This window comes from Ranitomeya imitator, chromosome 2, assembly GCF_032444005.1.
Source record: "Ranitomeya imitator isolate aRanImi1 chromosome 2, aRanImi1.pri, whole genome shotgun sequence".
NCBI classification, from domain to species: domain Eukaryota; kingdom Metazoa; phylum Chordata; class Amphibia; order Anura; family Dendrobatidae; genus Ranitomeya; species Ranitomeya imitator.
This window is the reverse complement of record NC_091283.1, coordinates 197,069,420-197,086,482: the sequence shown is the minus strand read 5'-3', so window position 1 is coordinate 197,086,482 and position 17,063 is coordinate 197,069,420. Positions and strand designations below refer to the sequence as shown.

The 17,063-nt window shown below is 42.9% G+C and overlaps 1 protein-coding gene across 3 annotated transcripts in view; it reads left to right on the top strand.

The window, feature by feature from the left end:
• DENND1A (DENN domain containing 1A) overlaps window positions 1-17,063 on the top strand; it is a 1,020,433-nt gene that overhangs the window by 398,981 nt on the left and 604,389 nt on the right. For all 3 annotated transcript variants that reach the window (XM_069748456.1, XM_069748457.1, XM_069748455.1), the window contains exons 6-7: window positions 7,497-7,566; window positions 9,457-9,537. In XM_069748456.1, coding sequence (XP_069604557.1) covers window positions 7,497-7,566; window positions 9,457-9,537 — 151 coding nt within the window. The remainder of the gene's footprint in view (window positions 1-7,496; window positions 7,567-9,456; window positions 9,538-17,063) is intronic.

Below are 17,063 nucleotides of genomic sequence, written 5' to 3'. Positions count from 1 at the left end.
TTAATCTCACAAGCTCCTTGAAAGGTAGGGCTACCCGGTTACTTTGAACACCTAGGGTTTTTGCAACAAGTACATTACAAAAAAAATCGAACTTGATTGCTTGGTGCAATTGTGGAGAGCTAGATATTGCAATACGACCCTGGTCACTTGTATTGTGTTGCGATCTAGCTGCTACGTGTGACCCGAGTCGTGGACAACCCCACAGCCTAAAGGTGCGTCTGCAAAGAAAATAAACTGCAGCATAACAACTTTGTTGTAGATTCTTTGTGAACATCTGTATGTTCATTTTGATAGTGATACAAGGTGAATTTTCACCGTTTCTACGTAGGGTTCTTTACACAACATGGAGGTGAAATTTGGTAAAATCTCATCTATCTTGCTGATCCTTTAATGCACTTTTGGATTTTGCCCATGAAATTCAGAGAGCGAATAGCTCTATGTTAAACTTTTCCTATCAGTTCAGGCTAAAAGTGACTACAACATATCTTCCCCAATCCTGTGCCCAACATGTCGGCGCAGCACTCCTGCTGACAGGCCAGACTTCAGGATGGCGCCTCGTTCAGCAGCGACCTCTCCAATGTAATAAGTGTGTGCAAAGACCAGAGTTGAAGTTTGTGCACTGAATTATCAGCCCGAGAGACTGAATTTGTACTTCCGGCCTCATTTGTCCGTTTTCCAAATTTGTGTGTTGTTTTTTTTTAACTGATTGTCTGCAAAATAAGAAAAATAAAGAAACAACAATTTTGTATACAACTTCCAGATCAAAGTCACCCATACTAGAGATCGGATCAGTCAAAAGATAGATAACACCGATATGCCATCTGTTATCTCAATGCTGTTCGTTTTTTACTGTAGAAAAGGGTCTACATTTTTTCTTTTTTTTTTTTGCACAAGAGAAAAATAAGATGGTAAAAAAGGAAAATGGAAACCAAAAATGGAGGAAAACCTTATCCGGCACACTGATGAAAAACTGTTCATCTTGTCTTATATGCAAAGAAAACGGACAACTGAATGGGGCTTTTTGAGGTTTCCAGATGTAGAGCTGCAGGTCTCTTTGCAGTCCCATGTAACAGTCATTTGATAGTTCGTTTAATGAATAGGGAGCACTGCAACCCAAATTACAGGACAATAATATTTCTCTGTTATGAGTTTACTGGATACTTGGCACTCGGAGCCGGCAGCAGAACAAAAGGTCCGCTTAGACAGTGAAATATCAATCTACTACCTGTGAGAGTGACTGACGCAAGTCTGCCCGAGTATAAAGTAAAATGTATGCCGTATATACAGAAAATCTGCGCGGGCAAATAAATAATACATTTTACTCAAGGTCACTGGTGCTTCTTAAGTAGTGACCTGAGGTTAGCCTTAACGCATAGACCGAGCTTTGGTGAGCCGAGGAGAATATATTACGGAGCGGCATGAACGTCGGCTCCATATTCCGATGATAATATCAGCATGGCATAATTCCTGTCAAAGACCCGTAGAGCCATTGGGGATTTTATCTTCCCGCTATATAGATTCAGTAAGCGATCATATTGATGAAATCGTCAGAACTATCAGGATCTGCTTTTTTTGAAAGTGGATGATAAATGCTATCATCATTATAGGAAATGTGTAATTATTAGTGATGAGCGAATGTGCTGGGGTAAGGTGTTATCCGAGGATGCTCGGGTGCTAACTGAGTGTCTTCGGCGTTCTCGAAAAGTATGTTCGAGTTCCCGCGGCTCCATGTCTCGCGGATGTTCGACACCTGCAACACATGCAGGGATTTCCTGTTTGTTAGGCAGTCCCCACATGTGTAGCGGTTGTCGAACAGCCGCGAGACATGGAGCCATGGGGACATGAACATACTTTTCGAGAATGCCGAAGACTCTCGGTTAGCACCCGAGCATCCTCGGATAACACCTTATCCCAGCACGGTCGCTCATTAGTAGTAATTATGGAACTACTTTAAAAGTTGTCCCAGGGTCGGTCATGGTGGCTTGTCGTCAATGTCCAAATGTCAAGAGTACAACTGCTATGACCTTCGATGATTACTGGAAAAGCAATGTGCCATGACCGGGTGGACAACCAAGCTGCTTCTGGAGAAACCATACTGAGCGGAGGGCGACACAGGGGGTCTCAGCTGTTGGACCTTGATGGAGCATCCTCGTCCTCAATGGCTAACATAACGCAGGTGATGTCTCCTCATTTAACCTTTGTTTCTGTCCTGAAATATTGTGACATCATGGGTTCCAAGTCTTTCTTTAAGGAAGCAATCCACCAAAAAATAGCCCCTTCACGAGACAGCCAATTTCTGTTTTTTTTCCGTTTTCATTTTTCTTCCCAGAGCCATAACTTTTTTTTATTTTTCCATCCACATATGAGGGCTTGTTTGTTGTAGGACAAATTGTACCTTTGAAAGACAGTGTACTGGAAAACAGGTAAAACAAAAATTCAAAGTAAGGAGAAATTGTGTAAAAAAAGTGCAATTCTGACATTGTTTATTGAGATTTTTTTACAGAGTACATTATGTGGTACAAATGATTTTTCAATACGATTCTGCTCATCATTGCGATTACAGTGATACCAAATATGTCCAATTTTTGTTATTATTTTAGCAGTGATAAAAAATCTGAAGAAAATTTTTTGGGGGGGATGTGTCGCCATTTTCTGAGACCTGTAATGTTTTCATTTTTTTGTTGATAGAGCTGTGTGAGGGGCTAATTTTTATGGGGCGAGACAACGTTTTTATTGATAGCATCTTGTGATAGATGTGACGTTTTGATCACTTGTTGCAGCATTTTTTGTTGTATTGCAGCGACCAAAAAAATGTAATTTTGGCGCTTTTGAATTATTTTCCGTCATGGTGTTTACCGATCTGGTTATTTTTATATTTTGATAGATCAGTCTTTTTTTTTATCTCGTGTGTATTTTCTAATTTTTTTCATTATCCTTATTTTTAATGGGGAAAAAGGGGGTGATTTGAACTGTTATTTTGTTTTTTATTTATTTTTTTTAAGGGGAATTTAACCTGCAATTGTCTACTGTATATAGCCCACACGATCAATGCAAAAGTATTGCTGCATATAGTGATCATCACTAAACCCGGCCATAGGCGGGTTTCACGGGAGGTCTGTAATCACAAGCATGGAGTTCTTCAACAGACCCCCGGCTGTCATAGTGACCCTTTGGCGACCCGGAATGACATCACAGGCGTCACAATATCTTATGATAATGAACAACTCCACCAGTTTTGGAGGTGGAAATGGGCCTTTCTCCTTTAGGGCCCCTCTGCAGCTGCACCAATGATATGTCCGCCCCTGATCTACACCCTCCTCTTCCTTGACTGACAGCTTTACATTAGGAGAAAGGTACGGACACACGTGGAAAATAAGTTGGTAGAAAGGTTCGCAGAACTGCTCATCTTCACCATGGGTGCACGGAGTACTTTTGTTTTGTTTAAATAGTCATGTTGTGCTGATAGACTCCTTTTAAAGAAGACCTGTCGCCCCTAATTATTCCATTGTTTGCTTTTTTAAAAATCCGCCGCATGGTTTTGTATGGTGTTTCCAAAGGGACGTCGTTGAGAGGATCCTCTGGGGCGTGTGTTTCGGCTGCTCTGCATTTTTACCCTGTGAGACGCGCACCCTTGAGAAATACCATAAAGAATTGGACTAAATAAAAAGACGCATATCTCTGGATCCATATGACAAATGTGACCAAAACAAAAAAAATGTAATGCTTAGGGGGAGCAACGGGAATAAAATAAGATAAAAAGAAATGTACACTTTTGATCTGATAACAGGTCCCTTTTAAGCTTTTATTTTCTTCTCGCTTTAGCTTCCATATGCAGTAGATTCATAAGGTGTGTTGTGTTTCCATAAACATACACTTTTTAGTACTATTATGGCAAGTTTCAAAAGTTCTCCAATTGCAGAAAAAAATGAACCAATGTTTGTCCAGATTGCAAAACTGATTAACAAGTTCACAAATATAAACTTATTCAAAGAATTGTTAATGTTCACAATTATTCATGAATATAAAGTATACAGAGCCTGCTGTGACAGCTGCAGAAAGGAAGGTTGACCAAGCGTAAGAAAATATACCGAAATCGAAATATATGGCGCAGATTCGCCCCGACTGGCGATTTTCTCGACGGTCTTGATGATGACGGGGTCGTTGTAGAGTCAGACGCTCCTGATGCATGAAGAGGCGCTTGATTCTTCATGAATCGGGAAGGTCTGATGAGCGGTGTGTGCCTCTGTACCGCACACCAGAAATCTTACTCCGGTCACTGGTGTAAGTAACGCTACCCTCGTCACCTATTAGAAAAGCCGTGGTGTCACGCCTCAGTTATGCCCCCCTTACTCCCCAGCTTTGCCCTTTTTGGCATAGATGGGAGAAACTGGCTTGAAAACACCAAAATTTGGGGGCCTTTCAAAAAAACTATTTCCGACAGAATTTTGTCGAAATTGCTTTGATGCTCAGATAAACGCTCAATAATTTGTCTCTGTCTTTAACTATCACAGTCTTCAAAGATTTCTTCTGTCCTTATCATTCTGATGATCATTAGGAATCCCAGAGCTTGGACCTGCACCGATCCAAAAATGACCCTTCCCAAAGACATTCTACTAAAAAAAAACCTCTTCACTTTGCCAAATGGAAAAGTACAAGAATCGTATATCGTATCAGCTTCTAAAATTTTTTACAATTTTGTTTCTGCCTTTTTTCATGAGCTTCTTTCGCATTTTTCTCGGATCCCCAATCCCCCCTGCCCTCTCACTTGTCAGTTAACTAGGGGGAGTTTCCAGCGATAAGGGTCGTGTAATCCGTCTGTTTACTAAAAGGTCCTTAATCTCACTCTCCAAGTCCTTTTACTGAGAGGATTTCTTGGTTCTAGTTCAGCTGCTGCAATTTTGTACAAGTTTGTTTATAGCAAGAGACTTTTCTGCTGCCTAATCCTCTCCGAATGTTTACACTGTGACTGCGCCGCCGCTCCTTGTTTAAACTGCTAATCATTTTCCACTCGGCAATATCCAGTTCACAGCAGCCCAGGCTGATTGAAATGTATTAGCACAAGTGATAATGCTGTCATATAACATGAAAAGTTATGTTGCTTATCAGTATATTTTGATAAGCTACTTAAATTTTACAGTAGTACTTGCAGGCTTCAGACAAACATTAGTGCCGCTCACTCATCTGTCACGTAAATTGCATCTCACTTCATTTATTACTACAAGCTGCTCAGTTCCTAACCATGGGGGCACAGATCCCCTTACAGTTGGCAGAACGCAGTGTCTTGTAAAGGCTTTTTGCAAATATATCCAGGTCTATTTTAGAATTCGCTCTTTGTGCTTCGCCTATACCACCCCTAATTCATTTATATACTTTGACCAAATCCTCGACAAAAATCTGTATGTGAAGTGTAGAAATATCCAAGAGCTTAAAAATGTAATTGGCAATTTGCCAAGTAATTCCTTAATATATGTATATTTTATTTCGTATTTACATATCATTCTGATATGTAAAATGATAAATTGTAGGAATGCTTCATGTAGAATTTGTATATTTTACGACATGTTACATACACTTGAGGTCCTTTACACAAGCAGATAAATTGCCTTTACGAATAAGGATCAAGAGCCACCATCCGAATGATCTCCTGGTTCCCCCTCCGCGCGTACAGTTTGCATCATTGTCAGCTGTTACATCCCATGATGTGCTGCCGACAATCTGTTATCATGGGCAGCACGGTGGCTCAGTGGTTAGCACTATTTCTTTTCAGCGCTGGGGTCCTGGGTTCAAATCCCACCAAGGACAACATCTGCAAGGAGTTTGTATGTTCTCCCCGTGTTTGCGTGGGTTTCTCCGGTCTTCTCCAAAGACATGCATGAGGTAGATTGTGAGCCTCATTAGAGACAGGGATGATGATGGCTGTAAAGCGCTGTGGAATATGATGGTGCTATATAAGCAACGCATAATCAACAATAATATAAAAAAATGAGGAAGAAGCAAATTATCACTTGACATTTGATCACTTGACATGCTTAAGCTGAGCCACGATCGGAAACAAAGATCATTGGGTTATTATGGCCAAGAGTGAAAAGCCCTTAAAGCAACACTCTGTTCCTCTGTTTTTTTCACCCCCGGAGTGGTGGCATCACTAATATATGTTCCCTGCATGTTGTAGAATACTTGCAATCTACAGACCATGTGGGTGGAATACTTACAACCCCCATTGTCTTCTGCTCTTGGCGTCACTCCTGTAGTCTTCTGCTGGATGTGATCTGCCGGGATCGCTCCAGTGGTTGCGGTGCTGTCCGGAAGTCACTTCTCAATGTATGGCTATGAGAGACAGAATAAGGCCCTCATTCACTTACACCGAGAGCTTGTGATGTTAGCTGTGACTTCCGGTAAGTCACAAGATGGCGGAGCGGTGCCAGGATGAGCAGAAGACAGCGAGTGATGAGTATCGTATTTACTAGTAGCCCGAAAAAATACACTAGTGATTCCAATCTGTGGTGGAAGAAAAAATAAAAAACACCGGAGTGATTCTTTAACCTGAGAGCTTTACTTTGGGGGGACTCTGTTTACACTCTCATCATGGCTTCCATTAGTAATGTATAGAAGCCTTTTCGACACCGGCAAGTTGTATCCAGGATTACCGATTTACTTTATGTGTGCCGTTAGACTTTTACTTTTTGTATACTGGAAAACTTTGACAGGCCTTAAAAACGAGAATAGTGGTGCAGATGGCGCTATTTTTGCTGTCAAACTTTTCATGGCAAACCGTAGACGTGCCGGTGGCACGCGGGACTGGCCAAGGTACACTGGACTGTCCAAGGCACAGCGGACCGCCCGTGGTACACCGGACTGTCCAAGGCACAGCGGACCGCCCGTGGTACGCCGGACTGTCCAAGGCATAGCGGACAGCCCGTGGTACACCGGACTGTCCAAGGCACAGCGGACCGCCCGTGGTACGCCGGACTGTCCAAGGCACAGCGGACCGCCCGTGGTACGCCGGACTGTCCAAGGCATAGCGGACTGCCCGTGGTACGCCGGACTGTCTAAGGCATAGCGGACCGCCCGTGGTACGCCGGACTGTCCAAGGCACAGCGGACCGCCCGTGGTACACCGGACTGTCCAAGGCACAGCGGACCGCCCGTGGTACGCTGGACTGTCCAAAGCACACCGAGCAGCTAAGTAGCATATCAGATAGAAGATCATTTTCTAAGAAAGTAGACCATGGATCTTGACAATACCGGTACAATTCTTCGTAGGGTAAGCTGTCCTACATATTGATGTGCTTCGTTCACAAAAGATTTTTTTTTTTTCCCGCTGACATACTCCCTTTAAAAAAATAAGTTGTAAATGTCAAATCAAAGTGTAGGAACCCCTTCCTTTTTATACCAAAATCATACAGTATGCGCTGCAAATGTCTGGCATGGATTTTTCTTTTGACTCATCTTCCATATCCTTAAACTTGCCTCGCTTCCCAATGTGCTTCCTTTCAGCTACCTCCCATGGTTTGAAGTCTTTTACAAGTTGCTCAACATCTTGGCGGATTACTCTTTAAAAAACCAGGTAACCTACTCCATTATGTGACCTAGCTGAAGACTAGGAAACCCAGCAAAAAAAATCTTCATTTCCAATTTATGCCAATGTGAAAATAAGTGTAAGCCTGACGACAAATGTTAGGTGGGACACTGAAGAGATTTTCTTACAAGTAAAAACATGTCACACGCAATAACAATTTCAAGAGGAGTACTGATTTTTCTTTTAGCGGTGTTGTAGCACCCCAAAAGTCTATAAAGCAATTAGGATGTACAAACTGCGGTCCGTCCGAGTACAGACTATATATGATTATGAGTCTGTTGAATTCTTGTCAAGATTGCTGCAGGTCTCATCAATGGGACCTACAGCTCTCTGAAGAAGGGGGCCCTGTCCTCCACTTACTTCAGTGGAGAGGTGGTCGGAATTCCCATACAAATGAATAACCTGGAGAAATATAAAAACAAGTGGTGCTCCCAGTGTACCACCATGGGCAACAGGTGAACGCAGGTCGGAGGGTTGGTGTTCACCTGATCAGGTTGTGCATGGCACAACCTCATAGAGAGTGATGTATATTCCAATCATGGCTGCTGTAGTCACCCGAAAGGAGAGAGGAGTGCGGTGGATCCCGGGCGCTGCCACTGACAATGGTTAATCCAGGTGGTAAGTATTAAAAATAAAACTTACATTTTATTGCAACGCGTTTTGGAGTTGAAACTGCTTCTTTCACAGGCATCATGTTCTACTTGCAATCAGTGATGAGCGAGCATTCTCAGATAATATGTTATCCACCATGCTCGAGTGCTTATAGAGGGTCTTCGGCATGCTCTAGTACTATGTTCGAGTCGCCGCGGCTGAATGTCTTGTGACTGCGACACATGCAGAGATTTTTAGTATTCGAGCACGCAGAAGACACTCCAGTAGCTCTCGAGCATGCAGCTTATCCGAGCATGCTCGCTCATCACTAATCGCAACTCATTCCGGAGTGGAACATGATGCCTGAGAAAGGAGTAGATTCTACACTGAAACGCGTTGCAATAAACTGGAAGTTTTTTTACACTTACCGCCTGGATTAACCATTGTCAGCAGCAGCGCCTGCGATCCACCGCACTCCTCTCTCCTTTCGGGTGACTACAGCAGCCATGATTGGAATATTCATCACTCTCCATGAAGTTGTGCCATGCACAACCTGACCACGTGAACACCAACCCTCCGACCTGTGTTCACCTGTTGCCCACAGTGATACACCAGGAGCTCCACTTGTTTTTTTTTATTTCTCCAGGTTATTCATTTGTATGGGAATTCCATCCACCTCTGCATGTGTTGGCTCCTTACTTAAGATACATATGAGTCTAATAATTATGACCTGTATTTAAGGTAAACTTATGTCATGTCGTGTGGGTATGCCATAAATGTACAAAGTGGGAATGTCTTATTAAAGCGAATCTGCCAGCACGTTTTTGCTATGAATCTGAGAGTAGCATGATGTAGGGGCACAGGCCCTGATTCCGGCGATCTATCACTTACTAGGCTGTGTTTTGCTGTTTCAATAAAATCAGTATTTTACCAGCAGGAGATTATCACTTCAGGACTAGGTGCCTCGTGCCTCTTGGTCCAACCACACGCCCACCACTTTTTAGCAGCTTTCTGTCAATCAGTGGTGTGTGCGGGGTTATAAACCGCTCAGCAGTCAGAGGTCTGCTAGATCTGCAGCAAACTGTGATTGTATCACAACTGCCATACCCAGTAGACTGAGTGATACATCACTGGAATCAGGGTCTCAGCCCAAGCATCATGCTGCTGTCAGGTGACATAGCAAAAACCTGCTGACAGATTCCTCCGTTTAAGTACAGTCAGTAAGTAAATTACAATTGTTTTCTTGGGTTGATGAACTGATGTTAATGTGTGTAATGTTCTTTGTAGGACAACCAGCGTAACGAGCTCTTGGAGACTCTCTACAGACTGCCTATTCCAGAAGCTGGAACCGAAGTCCATCTGAGTGTGGTAAGACTAGCATCCATGCTGGCCTTTGTAAAAACATTTTCATCATCCTCAATATACATTCGACTGAAGATGATTTAAAGAGATAATTCTACCCATAACGACGTTTCAGGTGGTGAAATTCAACAATTTAGCCGACCAAACATATGGACAGTAGTGCGCCTTGTTTTACATTTTTCTCCCACACACTAATGATCCTTCTATGAGACATTTTTCTTTTTTGTTAAAGATTGCAGTGGCCTATTACTCGCCAGGTGTAATCTAACAAGTATGGCCGCTTTGGTCAGCTTGTAAGGTGCCTATACAAATTGGACTAAATTCGATGAAAATGGACAATTTTGACCCTAAGGGTTCGTGCACACCACCAATTTTTCTTGTCCGAGTGCTTATCCGTTTTTTTTTCATCGATAGCACTCATAGCTATGATATTTTATGGGGCTCTGCACAAGTCTGATCTTTTTTCCTATGACCGAGTAGTCAGCAGAAAAAATCCAATACGTGTTGGAATTTGATTTGCGGGGTCAGCTAAAAATCAGCAATGCAAGTCTATGGACTCGTGAAAAAGTCGAACCGATCCCGGATTACAGTATTGCTTTTGCTGGATTGGAGTCTACCATGATTCTTTTGTCCACAGGTCATCTTTCATTAAAAACTAAAAACATTCTCTGAAAGATCTTTCATCCTTGCTATTGAAAATGCATGCCCCATTTGAAATAAAGTAAATGCCAATATGGAATACTATGTGTATAAGTCCATTGATAAACTGGTCATTAGCAAGATGATTCAATGGTCGACCAGCCACCAACCAACCTTTGTCTGATGGGTATTTTCACTTCTAAGGTCCTTGTGCCTATCACATAAAAATCAGACGCACCCGCAATTTTGATAGGTTTGGCTGATATTGATGAGCAAATGTGCTCAGATAAAGTGCTATCTGAGCATGCTCGTGTGTTAAACGAGTGACTTTGATGTGCTCGAAAAATAATGTTCGAGTCCCCGCGGCCGCATGTCTCGTGGCTGTTCAGCAGCTTTAACACATGCAGGGATTTCCTGTTTATTAGGCATGTATTGCGGATGTCGAACAACCACGAGACATGCGGCCGCGGGGACTCAAACATATTATTCGAGCATGGTGAACACACTGGGTTAGCTCCTGGGCATGCTCAGGTAACACCGTATCCGAGCATATTCGCTCATTGCTTTTGGCCGACCGTCTAATATGTAAGGAGGCCTCCTAACCTTCCGTCTTCGGATGACGGAGAAGACTAACTTTCTCCTGACTCCTCTTCTGTATCATTCAAACATCTTTGCAGCCAAAAGGGAAAGCTCAAAAAGAATGGAAAATTGTAATAAAAAAAAAAAGCAATTGCCAACAAATTGTTTGCAGAATACTTTTTATACTATAACAATTAAATATATGTAATTTTTATTTTATATGACCGCCTGCGTCTTAAACCGGTCAGATGAGTATAATTCCTCACCTACGCGATTAATGCAGCCATTTCACACATTGTTGTTTCCATGACAACAAATCAATGGCGATGAAGACCATCGATGGTAAGCAGGAGGTGGCGTTAATGCTTCAGCAGATATATAAAGCTTGATTACTTGATAATTACGTTTGATAGCCAGTGGATATGGGACATTGGTGAAATTGTGGATGTGTGATCTTGTGTTGAGGCTCCTATGGAATACACCGCTCCTATGTGGGTTGGTATATGAAATATTTTACCTTGATTGAGGAAAGAGTTGTCAATGATTAGGACAAGCCTTTGCTCTTACAGAAACAGCGCCACGGTCACCCATTGGCTTGGATATTGGTGAGTAGCATTACCCGCCAAAAGTCATGGTATCTGAAAAGATAAGCGGACCTTTTTATTGCCGTTCCTGGACATATTCTTGGACTTCCTATCATGGAGGGAATTTTGGAAAACAGATTTCCCATATTTGAGGCTTATCATGAATCAGGAGCGTCGGACAAGTGTCGAACACCTCGCCCTATCGTGCTGGAGAAAAATGTGTAGTGTAGCAAATGCCGACGCTCGTCAAGCCCCTAACCCGCCACAGCTTCACCCATTTTATTGGAGGTGGGAGAAAGCGGTGGTAAAATGCCAGAAGTCTCACAATTTTGGTGCAACTGGCTGTGAACGCTTTGATGAATCAGGGCCTTAATCTTGTCGATGATGACATGGCAAGAGTTGTAGAACACAACGGGATTTTTTTTTTTTTTTTACTTATTTGTTTTTTTGCACAGGGTGATTTTCTTCTTCCAAAACTAATAGAATTTGTATGGTGCTTCTTTTTCCACGTAGAGCACAAAAAATAAACTGCATCAGAACCTTATTCAGAGTAGTTTGGATATGATTATGACCTGGATTTTGGAGCAGAATCCACTCCGATAATCCACATAAAACTCCCCAAACATTATATATACATACCACACACAAAAAAAGTGCACAAGGCAAGAAAGACAGGCTTCGATGGCACAAATGAAGCCAGGATTCTGATGCATGTGGCTTCGTTAATCAGCCCCAATGAGTCACATATTGCCGTTTCGTGGATGTAATGTGACCTATTTTATAACATATGTTCACATTTCTTGATACAAGCCCATGTCTTCCTTCTTTCCTATCATCTGCTCCTCCAGAAGCTCCTTCTAGCTAATGTCCATCACCCCTTCCTGACAGCTTGCAGTTGGTAGGCTTTGATAAGTCACCAGCTGGCAGGGACCGCGATGATTCTGTGTCACCGGAAAGGCCTGTTTGACCTGCAGGAGTCACTTTCCCCATGCCTAGTAGTCTGCCGGCATTATACCTTGCCCCTCATTCTCAGGCCAGGGGACTCTAGGATTGCTGACAGTTTCCCTCCCAACGTATCCCGAGCACCTGAGCAGAAGGATGAAATACTCTCAAAGACATTGCTCAAAGAGCTCTCGGCTCGGGTCTCTTCCGGCACATTAGTTATTCACAAAGTCCGAGCATCACTGGGGGGCTTTTTCTTTTTCTCTGTATACTGTGACCACGTTTTTGATGTTTATCCCTGTGATGCGCTGTCATCTCGATCGCCCATTACTACCTGTCAAGCCGCTGGTTATGTTGTGTATGTGGTTTTTTTTTTCCTTCCTTTTGGGCAGATCTGTAATGTCTCCTGGTATTGTTTTCTCTTCCATTCTCATAACATATGTCATCTGTTGGAGCCGTAATTTTCTTGCCTGGAAAAATGAAAACGTCTTAAAGCAAATCTGTCATTGATTTTTTTTTTATTATTATTATTTTTTATTTCTCCTGTTGTGTCTTACGACTGTGTGACAGTATTGTGCTTTCCGTAGTTTAATCCTATTTAAAGACTAGTTTACGCTGTCAAAAATCCACTCGATGTAATGTATTTAAGTGCAGTGCAGAAAAGTTTTCATCACCGCTTGCATCGCTTCCACTGAAACGGAGTGATATTGCTATCACAACACAGTAATTCACAAGTGACTCCTGCAGGTTTTCAGGGAAATATATACCAGATGCGATGCCAGATGTTATGGATGGGGAGATCTTCAATATTATGGAATAATTAAAGCTCTATGTACAGAGTGGCAAAGTGGGATCCTACGCGACAGGGCTATCTAGGGCAAATGATTTTAAATGGGTGTTTGTCTACTTTTATGGACATTTTTTTCCTACTTAAAGGGAATCTGTCCGTAGGTTTTTGCTATGTAATTTGAGCGCAACACAATGTAGGGTCTGAAACACTGATTCCAGTGATGTATCACTTTCTGGACTGGGTTTTACTGTTTTTATAATATCAGTGTTTTATCAGCAGGAGGTTATGACTACAGGACTTGGTGTCTCCTGCCTCTTTGGTCCAGTCACGCCCCCACCACTGATTGGCAGCTTTTTGTCAATATACACAGAAATCGGCCAATCAGTGGTGAGGGTGGGGTTATACACAGCTCAGCATTCCGAGCACTGCTAGATCGACAACAGAGAAAGCTATGATTGTGTCACACCTGCTGCACCCAGTAAACTAAGTGACACATTGCCGGAATCAGAGTCTCTGTCCCTACATCTTGCTGCAAGACACTGATGATAGATTCCCTGTATTTCGTTTTTGGCTAAATATTTTTTTATTTTTGGGTTTCATTCAAAATGTAGCACCAATTGTGTTCTGTAGTTACACTGTCTATTGCTCTGTATAAGGTAACCGATAATCCATCAATGATCTCGTTCTGACGGTCCAATTTTTAATGAAATTGAATAGCAAAATTATTTTTAGCTGCAAATACATCCATTGAAGTAAAAAAAAAAAATATCAGCAGAAATGGAGACACTTTATGGAGGCTAACACTTAAAGCCATCTCTAAATAAGCAGCAGAAATGAAGAAACAGAAGGGCATTTAGAAGGTAACGAGAGATAATAAATCATAGGAAGTGCAATAATGCAGGTTTGTGTTTTACATAAATGTTAGATGTGGTTAATATTATTTATTGTATGGTGCCCTTAGTCACATGGCTGAGTGACAAGTGCAGTGTTAGCGAGGACTCTGCCCATGAAGTGTACAAGCGAAGGATGCAGTAGGCGAGGGTAATAGCCCCTGATAAGGCAGTGCCGCAGCAGCTGGGTTCTGGCAGATTGTAGGCATTCTTGAAGAGGTGGGTTTTTGGGTTATTTTGGAAAACTCATGGTCAGGGATAGTCTGATTGGGGTAGCTCAGTCCAGAGTATGGGAGAGTCACCGGGGAAATCATGGAGATGGTTGTGAGAGGAGCAGACGAGGATAGAAGGAGATCTACTGAGGACTGGAGATTGAGTGAGAAGAGAGTGGGAATTTAGGTCCAAGATGTATAGAGGAGACAGGTTACGTATAGCCTTTTAAATCATTACTAGTATTTTTAACTTTGTTCTCTACGCATTCGGGACCCATTGTGGGAATTGGGAGAGGGGATGTCACGGCAGTAACTTGCATGCTTTCCCGCCACTGTACTACTCACCACTCTGCCTGTCCGCCTCGCTGAGTCCATGCAGTACTTCCAGCTCTGCTGCAACCCTTGGTCAGTTGCTGCAGTCCCAGGGACTGTCCTGGAATGATACCTGGTGTCTACGGGCAGTGTCGGACTGGGGTGGCTAGGGCCCACCAGTGGAACTGACTCCAGGGGCCCACTCTAAATTTCAATACCCAGGCTAGGTTCACCTTTGTGTTGTAGTATGTGTTAGGAGGCTCAGTAGTAAGTTTCATCATATTCACTAGTACAGGTACAACATGCTGCACATTTTTTTCTGCTAAAAAAATGGACACTAACGGAAACAACAAAGACCTGATTACCGTATTTAATTGGTTCTTTCCATCGCCATTTTTGTCTATTTTTGATAGATCCATTTCTTTAAGGCTATGGTCACACTATGGGTATGTGCACACGTTGCAGATTTGCCTCTGGAATTTTCTGTGCGGATTCTGCATCTCTTGGCAGAAAACGCTGGTCAAAATCTGCACGTTTTTCTTGCGGATTTTATGCGTTTTTAGCCCTGCGCTTTTCTATAATGGAATGGGTACAGAAACGCACAAAGAATTGACATGGTCCTTTTTTTAATCCACTGCGGATTCCGTGCGGATTTTTCCGCACCATTAGCAGAGCATTTTTATTTTCCCATTGATTTACATTGTATTGTAAATCACTTGTGGTTCTGCAGCGTTTCTGCATGGAAAAAATGCTGCGGATCAGCAGGAAATCCGCAACGTGTGCACACAGCCTATCAGTATTTTACATCAGTTTCTGCAGCAAAACCTGAGTGCTTGGCAGGTTCCACTGCATTTTTGGTGCGTTTTTTTCGTGCCTTTTTTCCATTCAATTCAATGTGTGAAAAACACTAAAAAATGCTGAAAAAAGTGACATGCTCTACATCCAAAAAACCATGCAAAGCACAAAATACTGTTAAAAAATAAACCAATGTGTGTGCATGAGATCTCTGAAATTTCATAGGCTTTGCTGGTACTGTAAAACGCAGCTGAAAATTAGTATAAAAAACGCATTAAAACACAGCAAAAACGCCCAGTGTGAACTTAGCCTTAGGCTGGGGTCACACTTCTGAGTGCAATGCAAGAGACTCGCACGAGTCTCTCGCCTCAATACCCGGCACTGTATTTCTATGCAGCCGCACACTCCAGTCCCGAATGCTGGCGGCAGTGTTGGGTATTGAGGTGAGAGACTCGTGCGAGTCTCTCACATTGCTCTCGCAAATATGACCCCGACCTTTTACTTTCCCTTTGATTGTTCCTCTCCTGGTTTTGGCTTACAAATACTGACGTAGAATACTGACCAAATACTGATTGCATGATCGTAGCCTTAGTTTAAACCTTTAGCAACCGCCGATAGTCATTAAGCTAAGTGTACTTATTTCCTCATCGCCGTTTTAAAATGGCAATCAAGGATAAGGCTGTAGCGCCCCCAGAGTCAGAAAATCTCCAGGGTCTCGGCTACCAGGGGTACCCGAGACCCCGGAGAACATGATCGGGGCCGGATTTTCTGCTGTCTGATTATGTGATGGCTGTTATCACCCCCCAAGATCTGCCAGCTGGTACCCAGCAACAATAGGACATTTTTCCTATTCTTTCCTTTTGATCACTGTTATAGAGCACCCAATGTAAACTGGAGAGATGGCATTTTTTTTTACTGTTATATTTCTGTGATAAATGACATTATAAATATAGTGGATGCTTTCCTGAAACGGAAAGTACTTGCAAGCAGCATAATACAAAGGATAGCAGGTTTACCCAGAATCCTTTGCAGTAGGCGGAGCTATGCAAATCATCTCTTTCCACCCCAGTCTAATCCACAGCGCTTGGAATCGCCAAGCGTGCAATGCTGCGGATTAGTTTCTAAATTTACACAGCCAACCAATTCCTACCTGTGGACACGTGTTTCGGGCTTTAGGCCCTCATCAGCACAGGGCTTGGTTGGCTGTATGGAGTGGGGCTCGGTGAGCAAGCGATACATACATGCTAGCCACCTTAGGGAGAGACCCAAGTTGGGCTAAATGTAGCGGGACGAAAGAGACCGAAAAGCCCTCTACTTAAAGGAAATACATAGTGGATGCTTTCCTGAAACGGAAAGTACTTGCAAGCAGCATAATACAAAGGATAGCAGGTTTACCCAGAATCCTTTGCAGTAGGCGGAGCTATGCAAATCATCTCTTTCCACCCCAGTCTAATCCACAGCGCTTGGAATCGCCAAGCGTGCAATGCTGCGGATTAGTTTCTAAATTTACACAGCCAACCAATTCCTACCTGTGGACACGTGTTTCGGGCTTTAGGCCCTCATCAGCACAGGGCTGGAATTGGTTGGCTGTATGGAGTGGGTGGCTAAGGTGGCTAGCATGTATGTATCGCTTGCTCACCGAGCCCCACTCCATACAGCCAACCAATTCCAGCCCTGTGCTGATGAGGGCCTAAAGCCCGAAACACGTGTCCACAGGTAGGAATTGGTTGGCTGTGTAAATTTAGAAACTAATCCGCAGCATTGCACGCTTGGCGATTCCAAGCGCTGT